This window comes from Chionomys nivalis, chromosome 7 (assembly GCF_950005125.1).
Source record: "Chionomys nivalis chromosome 7, mChiNiv1.1, whole genome shotgun sequence".
Lineage (NCBI taxonomy): Eukaryota > Metazoa > Chordata > Mammalia > Rodentia > Cricetidae > Chionomys > Chionomys nivalis.
The window spans coordinates 89758626-89775427 of record NC_080092.1 but is presented as its reverse complement, the minus strand read 5'-3'; the positions used below and the strand labels follow the sequence as shown (position 1 = coordinate 89775427).

At 48.6% G+C, this 16802-nt stretch overlaps 1 protein-coding gene across 2 annotated transcripts in view; it reads left to right on the top strand.

Moving 5' to 3' along the window:
• Rgs9 (regulator of G protein signaling 9) overlaps positions 1-14634 on the top strand; it is a 67757-nt gene extending 53123 nt beyond the window's left edge. For both annotated transcript variants that reach the window (XM_057774612.1, XM_057774611.1), the window contains exons 16-19: positions 1157-1242; positions 4140-4257; positions 12520-13004; positions 14256-14634. In XM_057774612.1, coding sequence (XP_057630595.1) covers positions 1157-1242; positions 4140-4257; positions 12520-13004; positions 14256-14406 — 840 coding nt within the window. In that variant the 3' untranslated portion in view covers positions 14407-14634. The remainder of the gene's footprint in view (positions 1-1156; positions 1243-4139; positions 4258-12519; positions 13005-14255) is intronic.
• Positions 14635-16802: the final 2168 nt, after the last annotated feature.

Below are 16802 nucleotides of genomic sequence, written 5' to 3'. Positions count from 1 at the left end.
GGATCAGACTCAGGTCACCAAGCTTGGTGGCAACCATCGTTACTCAATGTGCCATCCTGCTGGCTGCACAAAAACTCCCACCTGAGTTCCAGTGGTCAGCACCCCACGTCAAAAGCTGGGAGACAGAGACAGGAGAATCCCAGGGGCTTGCTCTCCCCCTAGCCAAGGCAGATGAGCTCCAGGCGCAGCAAGAGACCTGTTGCTAAAGTAAAACGGAGAATGATCAAAAAAGACGTGCCGTGTCACCTACTATATGTGTGTGCACAGATTCACATACCTTCTCACCACACGTGCACACTGGCCAGGAGGAGGCGGAGGCTTCTCGTGATATGATGTATGTCTGCGTGGGTTCTTTACAAAAGAATGCTGTGTGTCTGGAGTTGACTCTACATCTCTTAGAAGCCATATCTTGTGGTGACAAGTTCCACATGACCTGATGGCTTCGTTATCCCTATTCCCAGATTCCACCCTGTTTCTCATAACCGCTACTATTACCAACTAGTCTCTAGGATTTAGCAAACCTTTGAGACTGTTCTCCATTGCTGGGTTGCCATGGTGAGCACTGCCTATATTAGCTGTGAGTGAAGTTTTCAGGTAGCAACCTTCCTACCCTGCTCAGCTCCTAGGAAGCACCCCCATAAGAGAGGCCTAAGTCCCGGTCCTTTCAGTATCTTGCATTGTCCTAGCTCACCTTTCTACCCTGAACTCCAGGGAGAAGTGGGTGGTGATGGGGTTAGAAGTGGGCTCCGTCTCCACGACCACTAAGGGTGAGAGTTTAATGTCTTCTTATCTCTTGTTGGCTTTACAGGCTCACAGCTCTGAGGATTTTAGTGTTGGGGGCCTATGAATTGTGGTCCTATAGACTCTGGTGGTTGTCCCACCCTTGGAGGTCATGATTAGGTAGGACTGGGGTGACCCCAAGGACGTACATTTCTGAGTTTTCTGGGACAACTTGGCCCTGCCTGGTCTTGAGCTCCACGCCTGAGACCCACAGCTCGCAGCATCTCCCGAGCATGCCTCATGAAGGGAAACAGATTTTTCTTATCTTGCTGTCCCAACAGGGGACAGTGCTCGGAAGTGACAGCCATATTCCACTCTATCGGATGCATCCCCTCTCCCTGGCTCATCACCACTGTTTTCTTTCCGTTCCCCCCAGGATTCTTATGCTCGCTATTTAAAATCTCCGATCTATAAAGAAATGCTGGCCAAAGCTATCGAGCCGCAGGAAACCACCAAGAGAAGGCAAGTGGAGTCTCTTTAATCTCTGGCCGCCCGAGGACCCCGTGTCGCCAAATGGCTGGAGTGGAGATTTGCTTGACGGCATTGTTGGGGGCTGGAGAGTGGTGTGCGGTGAACGTGGGCCTCATTTGCTTAGAAATGCCCTCCAGCAAGATTCTCTTAGTAATTGCCTCCGGTAAGTTTTGTTTCCTTGATTCCGGCTCTAAAGGGCCCTGATTATCAGACCGGTAATTATGAGTATCACAAATGGAAACATCTAATTTTTTTTTTTAAAAAAATCATCCTCCCTCTCTACCTCCAAACTGATGGATAGGAGCTAATTAAGGCACACCCTTTATATCTCTGTTGTTCCAAGACCTGGGGGGCGGGGAATTGCACACCAAGAGAAAAGGCTAGATGGTTGAAAGAGGCAAACAGTAACACCCCAACTGTTCATGGTGCCTCTGGAGACGACTTTCTAGAAGTCCATTAACTAGTTGGTAATTTCTATCGTCCAGTGTCTTACAGAGACACTGGGATAATGGATGATGTCATACTCCAAGGAACAAACTAAACTTTTTTTTTTTTTTTTTTTTTTTTTGGTGGAAATGAGGAGGGGTACTCGAGCCATAAAGATTATTTAAAGATTTAAGAGTACAACTGGGTGGTGGTGGCGCACACCTTTACTCTCAGCACTCAGGGTTGGGGGGTGGGCAGGGGCAGGCGGATCTCTGTGAATTGGAGGCCAGCCTGGTCTACAAGAGCTAGTTCCAGGACAGGCACGAAAGCTACAGAGAAACCCTGTCTCGGGGGGAAAAAAGATATAAAAGAAATAACAGCTTAAACAAAACTGGGAATTCTGGCAGAGGTTTTATTTTGAAACTACCCCTGTGGTCAGTAAATGCTCCTATTTGTTCAGCCAGTGCTGGGCCATATTCAGTTCAGTCAATTCAAAGTGTGTGTGTGTCGGGGAGGGAGGTGGGCATCCTTTATCAAAGGAGCTAATGAAAGAATGTGCCACCTTGTCCTCAAGGGCAGCAGTCCTGTGAGAGGAAGTGGGCTTGTGGCACCGTTCACAGGTTACTGAGTAAAGAACGGAGTCCAGTGGTCCTGGGAACTCAATAAAGGCCGCAGTGAGGCCAGAGATTCAGAAAGGGTGGAGGTGGGCTAGGAGATAGTTTGTCTCACACTAACGTCCTAACGTTTTATGAGTTAGGGCAGGCACGGGAGTTCAGAGAGGCTCCTTCCTGGGTACAGATGGGGCATGGAGTGCCTTGTGGATGGCAGAGACCTCTGCTGGTTGTACTTGACTTTGGCAAGGGACATCACAGTCTGGGAGTGCAGTCGCCCTGTTGTGGGTGGGAACAGGTGTGAATGCTTGCATGCATGGTGTGTGCCAAAGGAGGGGACGTAGTGGGAGGAGCCCATTCCTTGGCTCACAGGTAGAAGCGAATCTTTTAAAAGTTAAGGTGCAAGCCTTCCAAACTTTGGCAGAGTTGGTTGGTGGCATTAGTTAGTGCCCAGGGTTTTTTTTTTTTTTTTTGAGTATCCTGCCTCTCTGCATAGAGACAAGGGCTCGGGGCTCACACAGTCCAGAAATTAGGGATTGGTCCCCTCTGTCTTTAGTCTGTTGTTGCTTCAGAAATGCTAGCTCCCCAAATCTATGTACCCCATCCTTTAGTCCTGAGGCTGTATGTCTCAGCTCTGTTCCTTAAACCCTTCAAACATTGTCCTGATTTCTAGAATGTGGTAGCCAGTTTGGTCACAGAAATCCATATTTGGCTGCGGAATAAGTTTCTAACTTGTCCTGAGATATGGAATGTGAGGAGGGTGGTTGAAGCTCACTAAGCCTCTGAGGAAACTTCCCTGGGGGCCAACCAGCCTTTGGGGACAGCTCCTCTCTCTCTCTCTCTCTCTCTCTCTCTCTCTCTCTCTCTCTCTCTCTCCATGTATGTGAAGGTCAGAGGACAACCTTAGGTGTTATTCCACCCCCTTTTCTACCTATCTATTTATTTATTTGAGACGGGGCCTCTCTTTGGCCTGGAGCTAATCGAGTAGGTCAGGCTGAATGGCCAACAAGCACCCACTTTCCACATTGTCTCTCTTCCCAGCTGGCATTACAGTTGTATACCACCATACTGGGTTTTTTACATGCTCCTGGGGATCAAGTTCTGGTCCGTATGCTGTCAAGGGAGCTATCTCCACACCCTTACACCTTGTCTTTTTTTTTTTTTTTTTTTTGATTTTCGAGACAGGGTTTCTCCGTAGCTTTTTTGGTTCCTGTCCTGGAACTAGTTCTTCCAGACTAGGCTGGCATCGAACTCACAGAGATCCACCTGCCTCTGCCTCCCGAGTGCAGGGATTAAAGGCGTGCGCCACCACCGCCCGGCACACCTTGTCTTTTTAAACACATACTCTGAGGCATGACTCTTCCTCAAGACTCAAGCTCTCAGGGGCCCACTATCCAACCCCACTGTGCCCACCATCCAACCCTGCTGTGCCCACCATCCAACCCTGCTGTGCCCACCATCCAACCCCCACTATGCCCTCTTCTTTGAAGATCCTTCAGAGAGAGCATTGAGATCTTGACGACCTTGTATTGACACAACATATTGAATTCTAAACACTGTAGAAGGCGTGTCTGTCACCACCACCATCATCCAAAGAGTCTTCCTAGGGCCTCACCTGAAATCTGGTGGCAGCTGAACTCACTCATTGTGGCCCCATCCTCCATGAGGGGAAAGAATGAAGGTTGGGCATGGTTCTGAAGGTCCTCTTGAAGTTCACTGGCAAAATGAAGGGTCATGTCCCAATTCTGATATTCTAGCCCCAACCTCCACCAGGCATGTCACCTGGCATGTCAGCGTCTCCAGGCAAGCTGTCTATTTTTCTATCAAACACTCATCTCTCTTTCCTTGTAGCTCCACCCTCCCATTTATGAGGCGTCACCTGCGCTCCAGCCCGAGCCCTGTCATCCTGAGGCAGTTGGAAGAGGAAGAGAAAGCTCGCGAAGCGGCCAACACAGTGGACATCACCCAGGTCATGAGCAAGCTGGACCGCAGGAGCCTACTCAGAAAGGAGCTGCCTCCTAAATGAGTTTCTGATTCCTAGGGTGGGGCACGTGCGCTTGGGAGAGGCAACAACGTAAAGGATTAGTCTTTAGAAAGTTCATTCTCTATCAGCAAAATGTAGGGTTGAGTGGACTTCTAGACCAAGAGTTACATGGCTTTGTTTTCCTATTCCAAGTCACCAAGGAGCAGGGCTGGTGATGGTAGAAGGTTGTCACATGAGGGAGTAGCCATGCCCACCCACATAGCTCTAGGGAGCTCGTATGGTTGGAAGCATAGGAAAAAGGGCTATATTATATACTTCCTTATCAAGAAACTGACTGTCCGTCTTCCAAGGCTACTTCTCTGAGGAGTATTTGTTTAGAATAGCTTTGTGAGACTTCTCAAACCCATCTTTCCAGTTCAGATGCCACTTCCAAAGCAACCTGAGATCCCTCCACAGGGCTCTTGTATACAAGGCCCATCCCTGGGCTCCTCTGTTACACCTGCCTAAGAAGGCATTGCCGGGACACAGTTCTTAGTGAGCTTGTTCTTAGCCACGGTTACTTCTCTATTTTCCTATTCCCTTGTGTATAATGTATGGATAAAAAGCTTATGGGAATGAAAGACTCAGTCCAGAGGAGGCAAGGAGAAATGTCCTGTTGAGAATATCTCCTTGGTTAAAGAACAAAGGCACTGGTGTTTGTACGCAGGAGGAAGGATTGTGGCCATCAGATATCCTTTGGACAAAAGACTTTGATGCTACCTTTCTCTATCACTATAGACTAGGTTCTCTCAGTGTTCGGGGGAGAATTCAGCTCAGTCTATGACTTTAAGGCCAACAAGGTTATTCTTGAGGATAAATAACCCCACATACCTGTATGCAAAAGAGAAAGCTACCAGTGTAGGGGAGCAGTCTTCTAAAGCAGGAACCTGCACACATTCCACAAACTTACTGAGTTCCTTCTATGTGCAGGGCATGGATGAACAAAATTGACATTGTTCTTCTCTAATAGAGCTTGTGGTCCAGGACTGACCAAAGCAATTAAACAGTCAGGTAGCCTTGATGGTGCAGCACTGGGCCATAAACCAGAGTGATAGGAAATAGTAAGCATTTATTGTTCATACACAGGGGATCATCTGGGGGGCTCTGTTGTTCTTCGCTTGATTGCTTTCTGTGTCTGGAGTTTGGCTTACTGAAGCTTGGGCTGGGATAAGTGGGACATGTCTGCTCTGCTTCATGTGTCTCTTCTCTTCCAGCTGCCCTGCCCAGGCATGGCCTTAGGGTGGTGGCAGAATTGCGAGGGAGAAGGTAGAAGTGCATATGGCTTTCCATGGCCTCATTTCATCTTTTCTTGGCCAGAGAAAGTCACAGATTCCTCCTAGATTAGGGAGCGAAGAAACAGGGCTGGGGATGTAGATCAGTGTGTAGGGCACTTGCTTGTAAGCATGGAGTCATGGGTTCAATCCCCACCACCACATAGAACCAAGCGGGGTGGTACACACCTGCAATCCCAGATCTTGGGAGGCGAAAGCAGGAGTGTTATGAATTAAAGTCATGCTTACATACATAATAAATGTGAGGCCAGCCTGGACTACATAAGATCCCATGTCCATGAGGGGGAAAGAAATAGGGAAATAGACTCTATTTGTTTTAGTAAAAATATGTCAGAGTCTGTTTAAAAATATGTGGATACAGGGAAGGGTATAGAATTGAGTTAATTGTAGTAATTGCTACAATTACTAGAAATAGGATTAAAAACCTGTTGAATAAGTTATAAGGGAAATGAATCTGATACCATGATAAGGAAGTTGTGTCTGTGTAGACTTAGCACCTCTTGGAAGCAGTGATAGAGGAAGAGAGGATGATAAATATTCATCATGGGATGTGGACCAAGCAAGGAGAATGCTCCATAGAGAGAGGAACTCTAAGGACAAAGCCCCAGATGTGGGAAATGGTTTGGAGTGAACGGAAAAGCCAGGTGGATGGAGCCTGGTGGGTGAGGAGGACATGGTACAAGGCAGGGTGAGAGAGGTGGGCAGGGCCACGTCACTGAAGACTGTCTAAGCCCATATAAGTAGCTTGTGGTCATTGGTTTCCTACTAGCAAGATAATCCCAACTCTAGAGGGGAAACAAACACTTCCCAGTTTCACGAGTTCCTCTGAGATGGCACCACAGATATGGTTTTTAAATTTTCTTTTGAGAGCCGGGCAGTGGTGGCGCATGCCTTTAATCCCAGCACTCGGGAGGCAGAGGCAGGCGGATCTCTGTGAGTTCGAGACCAGCCTGGTCTACAAGAGCTAGTGCCAGGACAGGCTCCAAAACCACAGAGAAACCCTGTCTCGAAAAACAAAACAAAACAAAACAAAATTTCTTTTGAGGAATTTTGGAGTCCCCAGGCAGAAGCTTCAGGTTATGAGCCATGATAAACTGAGTGGAAGGTGGAGAAAGGAAAAATCTAGCTTACTGCTTGAAATCTAATTCCCCAAATTAGGAAGTTCTGTACATGTGTGTTACATGACTGAATGAATGAACAAATGAGCTAATGAGTGAATGAATGAATGAATGAAAAGAGCTCTGGATTTGGAGGATGCCTCTTAGACCTTGGTCCAGTTCTAACATAAGCCATGTTGTCTTGAGCAACTCACAGGCCCTCTCTGCTTAGTTATTTGTGAGAAGAGAGGCTGTCAGAAGACCAGCTCTGGAACTAGGATAGCAATTTTACTTGAATATTTAGAATAGGAGGAGATTTAGGTAATTTTTAAAAATTTACATTCAAACAACCATAAATATATTATGAAATGGAATGCAAAATGCGCATGAATTTTTAAGGCTGACATTGGAGACATCAAAGTCATTTCATGCTCTGCTCTGCAGGTTCAGGCATTGCCCTCCTAAGACTCCTGGGGGATGTGTGTTTACCCGGCTCTCCTGCTGTTTGGCCTACTTTAGGGGGAAAGTTGGAGAAGCTTGAAACTGGAGAATGTTTGCTGCCCCTTCTGATCACCTCACAACTGGAGAATGTTTGCTGCCCCTTCTGATCACCTCACGTGAGCTGTGATCACGCCAGCAGCGTGGTGGCTAGAGTGTTAGAACCACAGGGTTCTTCAGGCACTCCTCAGGGCATCCATGCCTAGATCTGGTTCATCTTTGGCCTGCCCATCCGCCACCCCACTCCCCAGGCTTGTGCTTGTCGAGTCCGTCATTCTCTGGAAGACCACAGTGTGCTGCTTCGGGTTCTTCCCCACATACATGGGAATCTACTCAGGGTCTGAGACACTAGGTCCTGCCCTCAGTGAGAGCCACAGGCAATAGACAGTCAGTGAGCATTCACTTCTGTGAATGAAGAAATAAAGGTCCGAACATTTCCCACACAAAGGAAGGTACAAGAGAAATAGCTTCACTCTGGATTGCTATAACAATCCATGATGTGTGTGTGTGTGTGTGTGTGTGTGCAAGTAGAGGTCAGAAAAGTATGTATTAATATGTAGTCCTGGCTGGATTAGAACTCACTGTATCTACTAGTATGGCCTTGAACTCACAGAGATCTGCCTGCTTTTGCCTCCCAAGTGCTGGGACTAAAGGCATATACTACCACAAATTTTCCCAAAATGCTGATTTTTATAAGAATCAGTAGAACCGTGGGGGATAAAAATATGCAAAGTGGTCTTTTCCCTCATGGGTTGATGAAGGTGTGGGTTCAAATGGCTGTACCGTGAGGCAGAGGATGGTTAGGGAACTACCAATTAAACATGTGAGAGCTGCCAAGATTGGGAGAGAATAGTTTGGCCTGAGAGAAGCTTTTGGAAGATGTGTGGTTAGAAGCATCAGGCTTAGGCCGAGCATGGTGGTACACACCTTTAAACCCAGCACTCAAGAGGCAGAGGCATGCAGATTACTATGAGTTTGAGGCCAGCCTGGTCTACATATGAGTTCCAGGACAGACAGAGCTACATAGTGAGAGCCTTTCTCAACAGACAACAAACAAAAAGAAGGGCCAGGCGTCAGCACAAGTCTTCTGTGTGTCATGACCACTTAACATTCCACAGTGATAGTCAGCCTCTGTTACATGCTGGGCATCGTCCAGGTGCTGCAGTCTGGGCCTGGGGTGGAGGGGGCAGGGGAGAAGAGAGGAGAAAGACACCCCTCCATTAGCTACTTACAGTTAACAGGAAAGACAAGAATGTGGCCAGTAGAATTACAGGGAAGTCCCATGATGCTTTGGGAGGTGATAGTAAGAAGCACTAGCTTACGGAAGGGTGGAGACTCTAAGGAGACTAGAGGGGTCTTGGGTTTGGTAGTTGGTGTACATGATTAAGACCAACGGGCAGCCTGGACCACCCATCCTAGAAGGTTCTATTCATCATCCAGCTTGTAGGACTTCATATGTCTGTGCGGCATCCCTGTACCTCAACACCAGACGTCAGCTCTTTTCCTCTCTCACTCCTGCCTTGTCCTTAGTGTCAGAGTCTGACAGTGCCAGCTCAAGTCCTGAGATCTACAAGGAGATTCACAGGTTTGGTAACAAAGGGGCCAGAGAGCTCTTTCCAATTCTGAGGTGTTGAAAGAGCATCTGTGACTGCTGTCACGGCTCTAATGGGGGCAGAGGCTCCCGTTAACTTGTTAACCAGGAGCAAACATAACAGTAGCTCCTCAGGGCCCATTTGCATCTCACATGACTTAAAAATAGTGCATATTTAGATACTATTATTGCTATATTTAAATCGTTCTCAGACACCATCTTCATTTCTTAGTACTAGGATTTAACCACATAACAAGCTTCTGTGCCCATGGAGTTTAACTATGCTAGATTATATTATTCTATAAGGCTCTAGGATTTCCTTTGTAGAACTCTATTTTCCTGTTAGATTTTTATAGAAATCATTACTTTCGTGATGGGTATTAGGTGAAAGATACAAGAGCCAGGGGCAGGAAAATAAGAGTAAAGCACTTAGAACCATGCCCAGCACATCATAAATGCTCAATAAATGCTGGCCACTGCCACCTTCTCATTATCACAGTCCTCACCTTTGCCATCACTGCCATCGTCATCATCATCGCCGTCACCACCATCATCACCAGTCCCCATCATCATCATATCCCAATCACCATCATCCCACCATCTTTACCATTATCAGTACCATTTCCATCATTACCACCACCACCACCACCACCACCACCACCACCACCACCACCACCACCACCACCACCACCACCACCACCGAACACCATCATCTTTACCATTGGCATCACCATAAGCATCATCTCCATTGCCATCATTATCATCACCACCATTATGTCATCGTTATCATTATCGTGGTCAGCACCATCACCACCCTATTGTCATTCCCATTACCACCATCATAGCAATCCTTATCACCATCACCCTTCTCCACCATTCCCGTCATTCTCACCATCAGCATCAACACCACCATCCCTTCCACCACCACCATCACCATGGTCATCATCACTACCACCATCACCACCATTATCGTTGAACTCCCTAGACCCTTCAACCCTTGAAGTAAGCACCCGCTTTCTTCTGTCAGTGTTGTTCAACACAATCACCCATTATTCTTTCTTGTCTAGGTGTTACCTTAGCAATATTTAAATCACGATTGTCCCAAACCATCTCACTTCTCTACTCTCTCAGCATCCTCTGCGCTCTCTAGACAGCTTTAGGTTATATTCGAGGTATACAATATATTTCTATGTCCTCTAGCTTCTAAGAGAAGGCTGATTAGTAACAGGGTAATGACCAGCAGAACCCGTGACCCCAAGTTTTATAACTGAAGCGAGGGTCATTTTCAGCTAGGAAGGTCTTATGCCAGACTGTGTTCGGTGGGGTGACTAACCAGAGAAATGATGTTCTCAACTATGCTGACTTTTCCTTATGAGACCAACTTTACTTGCTTTTAGGGAAGAGGGCACGGGCACAACAGGAAGGGACATTAGGGGGCCTGGGTCCTTGTATGCTGAACGTGGCCACAGGTCTTTGATTTCTCAGCCGGTTTCTGATGGAACAAAATGAGTAGAGATGCTGCACCATCTGCTTTGCCTTCCATTAAAGATCCTGTGATTGTGTCTGCCTGTTAATGTACCATCTCATTTCATGCTCCTGCCCTCCCTCTTTGGGCTTCCTCGCACAATAAAACAAGCTGCTCACAACAAATCTGAATCTGGTTCTACTCGTCTGTTTCCTGCCACATTTCTTCACCACTTGTCTTGCATGCCACTTGCTTTGCTGCTCATGGTCATTGGCAGAGGGCTGGGTTACAGAGCACAAGCCCAGGCCTCTCTGGCAGGAACAGAGTGGGGGGAACTCACGGCTTCCCTGTGAGAAGGAACTAGAAAAACAAAAAACAAAAAGCAAAAAACCAAACCAACTGGAAGAGTGGCTGTTTGCCCAGAAGGGACCATCTCTGCCTAAGTAAGTGAGAAGGGAAGGCAATGGCACTGTCATTCATCCTGAAAAGGAGAAGGTTCTGGGGAAGGAGTGGGATGGGTAAGTAGGGAGGAGGGAACGGGGAGGAGAAAGGGATGGTCAAGCCATATGGTCTTGGTTAAGTCCCTTGATCTCCCGGAGCCTCAAAGTTCTTATCTCGAGGGTGAGGTGATCTCAGGAGTTTGTGACACTTTCCAAGGCAGTGAGGTTGACGTGAACTTAGTAGGTACCTCACTGGTACCCCGCCCAGAACATAGAACCCACACAGGCAATAGGATAGTAGCGCATGTTAGTGGAACCCCAGGGACTCTGGGGTCAGGCACCTGGCTCAGAAGCACATTTAGTCATTGTCTTTTTGTTTTTTTCAAGATAGGGTTTGTCTGTAGCTTTGGAGCCTCTGTAGACCAGGCTGACCTCAAACTCACAAAGATCCACCTGCCTCTGCCTCCCGAGCGCTGGGATTAAAGGTGTGCGCCACCACCGCCCGGCTTTAGTCATTGTTTTAACTCGCTATTGCTGCGTAACAAATGAGCTCATTCCTCTCAGTGGTCCCTGAGTGTACCTCACTTTACACTGGACCTGGATCGTTTGAGTGACCTTGAGACCAGGCCTCACTCTGAAGTCATTAGACTGCTCAGGGCAGCCTCCTTCAGTCTGAGGGTCTGACAGAGCTATGTGGTTATTGCAGAGAAGGTTTCTTTCTTATTGTGGTCCTTTCTAGGCCTCTCTTGGAAGCAATAGTGGTTCAGCAATCCCTAAGACACCACCCACATCTCCTCAGAACTTCTGCCCATGCCTGGCTTTCATGTAGTATATAACCATAGCAGGCTCTCAGGAGGAACCCAGCCGCTCCTACCCATTGACTCTTGTGGCCTGCAAAGGAAGAGGTGACAGTGAAGAGCCTGAGCAGAGATCTCAGCTTTAATTCCGTTGCTCAACTTGGACAAAGCTCCTTCGGCTTTCTTGAGCTGAGTATATACCAGACCCTCCCCTTCTGCCCCAACACGCTGGACACTGGGGCCATGGTGGCCAAGGCAATGAGATACTTCCCTTTTCTCTGGGAATCACAGAACCACCTCCTCTAGAATTGCCTGTCTCTCTACTGCAAACTTCTCAGGTTCCACACTCAGTCCCCGCCCCAGCTTCCTTGCCCAGTCTGAGGAGAGGTCTGGGCAGGTCCTAGGATTGCAGCCCCTAAATCATTGTCAGGGTGGACACAGGAGGTGGATGGTTGTGGTGTCAGGCATGGAAGCTCAGCAGGGCACCATTGCAGGTCTCTCTCTGTGCAGAGCTGTGTTAAAATATTAAATGCCTTCCAGGTTGATATATGGCTCAATGACAAAGCACTTGCCCGGCATGGGCAACATCATGGGTTAGATTCCCAGCAAAGTGTACACACACACACACACACACACACACACACACACACACCAAACATCAGCAAACTAGTGTCAAATGCCTCCAGGTCTAAACCTGTGGTCAACGGGAAAGAAGAAGCGACATAGGGTAGAAAGGACAAAGGTATTTGGAGACTTGAGGAGTAACCAAGTTCAGCATGGTCACACTCCAGCATCCCAGGACTGAAAGACGGTTGGTTTGTGACAAATGAGTCCTGGCAAGAGGCCATTGTTTGGCTATACTATTATCACAAGTACCTCGGGGTAACCTTTTAAATCAGTCCCTCCAGAAGGCAGCCAGAGCAGGTCGGCACTGTTGCCGTTGGAAGATGGTTAAACAAGCTGAGGATGGACCTCAGCCCTGGTGGCTGGAGACTCCTCATTCAACTTTCTCTTTTCCTTCTCCACAGCCAGGTCAGCACTTGGCACCCAGCCCTCACCTGGCCGTGTATACAGGGACCTGTGTGCCTCCCTCTCCTTCTGGTCCCTTCTCCCCGGCCTGTCGCTCCCCCAGGAAGCCCTTTCCCTCACCAAGCCGCTTCATCCGAAGACCCAGCATTGCCATCTGCCCCTCGCCCATCCGAGTGGCCCTGGAGAGTTCTTCAGGCCTGGAGCCCAAGGGGGAAACCAGCTGGTCTGGTGCCAACAGTGGGCCCTCAGTCACTGAGAGCAGCGAGACCTCTGTTGACCACTCAAGATCACATAGCCAGCCCAGGGCCCCTCCCAAGACCCGTGCAGCTCTGTCCCTCGGAAGGTTCCTGAGACGGGGCTGTTTGGCATCCCCGGTTTTTGCCAGGCTCTCCCCCAAGTGCCCTGCTGTTTCACATGGGAAGGTGCAGCCTCTGGGAGACATGGGGCAACAGCTGCCCAGGCTGAAAGCCAAGAAAGTAGCCAAGTAAGAAGCCGCAGGGGCTGGTGTTGTGCACGTGGACAGTGGACGTGTGGGTGTGGGCATGGACAGTGGTGTGGGTGTGCACTGTGTCTTTGTGATATTGATGGAGCCTTGGACTTGTGGAGACCAGACACATCTCTAAGTCACCAAATGCCCCAGAAACTCAGTTCCATTGTCTATCCCCCTTCCAGAGATGGTAAAAGGGCCGTTTCTTTATTTCTCTGCTCACTCTCCTCCACACACTTACCCAGCCCCTAGGCTACTAGTCACTGCTTTTGTGAAGGGCCTCAGCAGTAACCACAGGCTATGATGTCCCTAAGACATGATTCCCAGGAGCTCCCACCCTTCTCCATCCCATACCCTAAATGCCATGGTCTCCTTGGTCCTCACAGATACCTGTCTGCTATCCTAAAGGGTCCCCCAAAGATACTTGTTTCTAGGGTGGTCTGAAATAATGAGTTTCAACTTCCACCCGAGCTATAGTGGCTCCTCTAAACTCCATTTTGGGTAGCTCTAAAAGTCTGAAATCTGAGAACCTCAAGTGCCCCGAGGCAGCGGCTATGTGCAGAGCAGAGTCTGGAGTGTTCGAGAGTGCCTGGGCCCACAGCAGAGAGCCCACCGCAGCTTCATCTTTCCTGGGATTTGGAGGGGACAGTCAGAGTTACCTCCAGACCAATTGACATAGTCCTCCATTTGGCCCTGCCTGAGCCCGGAGAACGTTGCACCACGGAGACCCAGAGAGTGTGGTCTCTTCAGCGCAGTGAGTTGAGGGCACAGCAGGAAGCACTGACTACTATCCGCTTCTTGCCTGTGTGACTTGGAGGAGGAGATTGGCTCTGTTGCTTTAGGAAACGATGAGGATTTGGTGTGAGTCTCTTGATTGTCCTCAGCTGGTTCTGCTGAGAGAATATTCTAGCTCTTCAGCTACGGTCCCACTTCACGTGTGGGAATGAGACTTCTGAAAGGCTGCCTTTCCAGTGTCCTCAATAAAGAGTTCAAAGGGGCTAACACACCACAGGGACAGGCTGAGTTCATCCAAACCATAAAGACTTAAAAATCGATAATAAAGCCTATTTGGGATCGTCTTTCATTCCACAGAAAAAGCTAGGTCCCAGTCAAAGGAGTCTCCAGAGCCCGTGGCTGTGCCTGTCACCGTGGGCCAGCGTCCCAGGCATGCTAGTCTTTGAGACTGTTGGGATCATGTGGGGATTGCCTGCCCTTCCTCTCTCTCTTCACTTGCTTTTGTGTCCGCAGCTTCTTCCAGATCAAAATGGAAATGCCTAATGACAGTGGGCCCTGCCTGATGGACTCCGATGACACCGGGGCAGGAGAATCTGGTGACCAGACCACGGAAAAGGAAGTCATTTGCCCTTGGGAGAGCCTGGCCGAGGGGAAGGCAGGCTGAGCAGACCCTGGGGCTAGGAAGACAGTCCTGGCATAGACCATCAGACCTGGGGCACACTTGCTCCGACCCAAGTGCATTAGAGTGGTATTGGAGGACTGGAAGGAGCAGACGGGGCAGAGTGCAGGGACATGTGCTCTAACTGACTCCCAGTGGCCACCTTTCCCCTTTCCTGACTTTCCCTTGCTTGGCCAGAAAGGCATGCGGGCCAGAAGATATCTCTTGCTGCCTTAAAACCAATAAAAGGGTCATTTGAAAGATTCTCTTGGGCTGAGGTACTGGCATGTGCCTGGTGTGTTAGTATTCCTATGTTATACTCATGCCTTCAGTTTTGGGGGCAAGGGGACACTGAGCCCCTTCAAAGGGTTTCCCCCTCTCTAAACTGGCTAGAACATGACGATTTCATTAATCAAGGTCCATGGCAGTCTCCCGGAGGGGCCCTGCATAGGAAGGACAATAGCTAAGGACAAGGGTCACATGGAACACTGAATTCTGTTCACAAGATAGAATTTGTTTAGGGAGGGTAAAGCAGGTGTAATAAACCCATTCTCCCTCCCTTCATCCCCCCCTCCGTTCCCTTACCTCCTTCTCTCCCTTTCTTCCTCCCTTCCTTTTTTAAAATTATGTGTAGATATGTGTGTGGGGCTCTGCATGTGTATGTGTTAACATGAGTGCACGTGCCTGAGGAGCCCAGAAGAGGGCGCTGGATCCACTGTATCCAGAGTTGGTGAGCGGTCTGACATGAGTGCTGGGAACCAGACTTGGGTCCTCTGAAAGAGCAGCAAGGCCTCTTACCATTGAGCCATCTCCCTAGGCCATAATCGCTACTCTTGTTTTGAACTAAACACCTGATCAAAGCAACTTAAGGAAGGAAGGAAAAGGGTTTATTTTGCTTCATAGTTTGTGGATGCAGCTGGTCGTGGTGGAGAGATCGTGGGGGCAGGAGTTTAAGGCAGCTGGTTGCGTCGTGTCTATAGTCGGGAACCAGAGGGCAGAGAGATCTGGATGGCAGAACTTAGCTCATATCCTTTATTTAGTCCGGGATCCCAGACTATGGGGCAACATTGCCCTTGCTCTTCCTCATTCAGTTAAACTTTCTTTAACTGTTTATTTATTTAACATGAGCTCCTCTCATGGATACTCTCCTCTTTTCCATCAAGTTGATATTTCAGGTTAACCATCACAGAATGGATCTGGGGGAGAATGGAAGGGCTACTGGTCTTGATGCAAGGGACAAGGTCAATTTCAAGAATGTTTTTGGGGCTGGGAGGTGGTGGTGCACACCTGTAATCCCAGCACTCGGGAGGCAGAGACAGTTGGATCTCTGTGAGTTTGAGGCCAGCCTGGTCTACAAGAGTTAGTTCCAGGACAGCCAGGGATGTTACACAGAGAAACTCTATCTTGAAAAACAAAAAGAAAAAAAAAAAATGTTTTGGATAGGCCATTTGTAGGGCATCCTCGAGTCAAAATCTTTGTTAGAGAAGTCATATAGGGCCTAAGAATGATCCTGTATTGGTCCTCACCTGTGCATGGTCCTTGACTGGAAGCTGCAGGGTTGCTGGAGGGTTCTGTGCTGCAGCAACATGTCTTCAACCATCCAGTCCTTGCAGTAGGAGTGTGAAACACTCGGTTTTTCTCATCTACTGCACCAGACCACAGGTGTGGCTCTTAGTATGCTCTGCCCACCTCTCCCTCTGTTGTAATATGAGCGGCAGGGCTGTGTCCCCAGCACCCAGCCGCCCACATGGCGAGCTTATGCACCAAAATAATTACACGGAAACTGTATTCTTTTAAACACTGCTTCGCCCATTAGTTCTAGCCTCCTATTGGCTAGCTCTTACATATTGATCTAACCCATTTCTAATATTCTGTGTAGTTCCACGAGCTGGCTTACCAGGAAAGATCTTAACCTGCGTCTGTCTGGAGTGGGAGAATCATGGCGACTCTCTACTCGGCTTCTTTCTCCCAGCGTTCTGTTCTGTCTACTCCGCCTACCTAATTTTCTGTCCTATTAAAGGGGCCAAGGCAGTTTCTTTATTAAATGAAAGTAATTCCTCCATCATCCCTCCATGTGCTTGCCCAGCAGGTACTTATTAACCAAGTCCCTACTAGGTGCCTGGCACCATACCAGCTCTGTGGATTCATCTGATGGTGCCCAACCAGGTCAGTTTTGCTCCCCGCTCCACTGAATGTTGGACAGTGCCTAGAAACAATTCCCAAGGTCAAGATTGGAGTGGGGAGTGGGCGTTGCTACTGACAGCTAATAGGCGAAGAAAAGGCCAGGGATGCTGCTTAGCATCCCATAACGCTCAGCGTGCCTAACAAAAGACTATCTGCCCAAATTACCAGGGGCACCACTACTGACACATCTTTGGTCTTATTGGGGAGGGTGAGGAGGG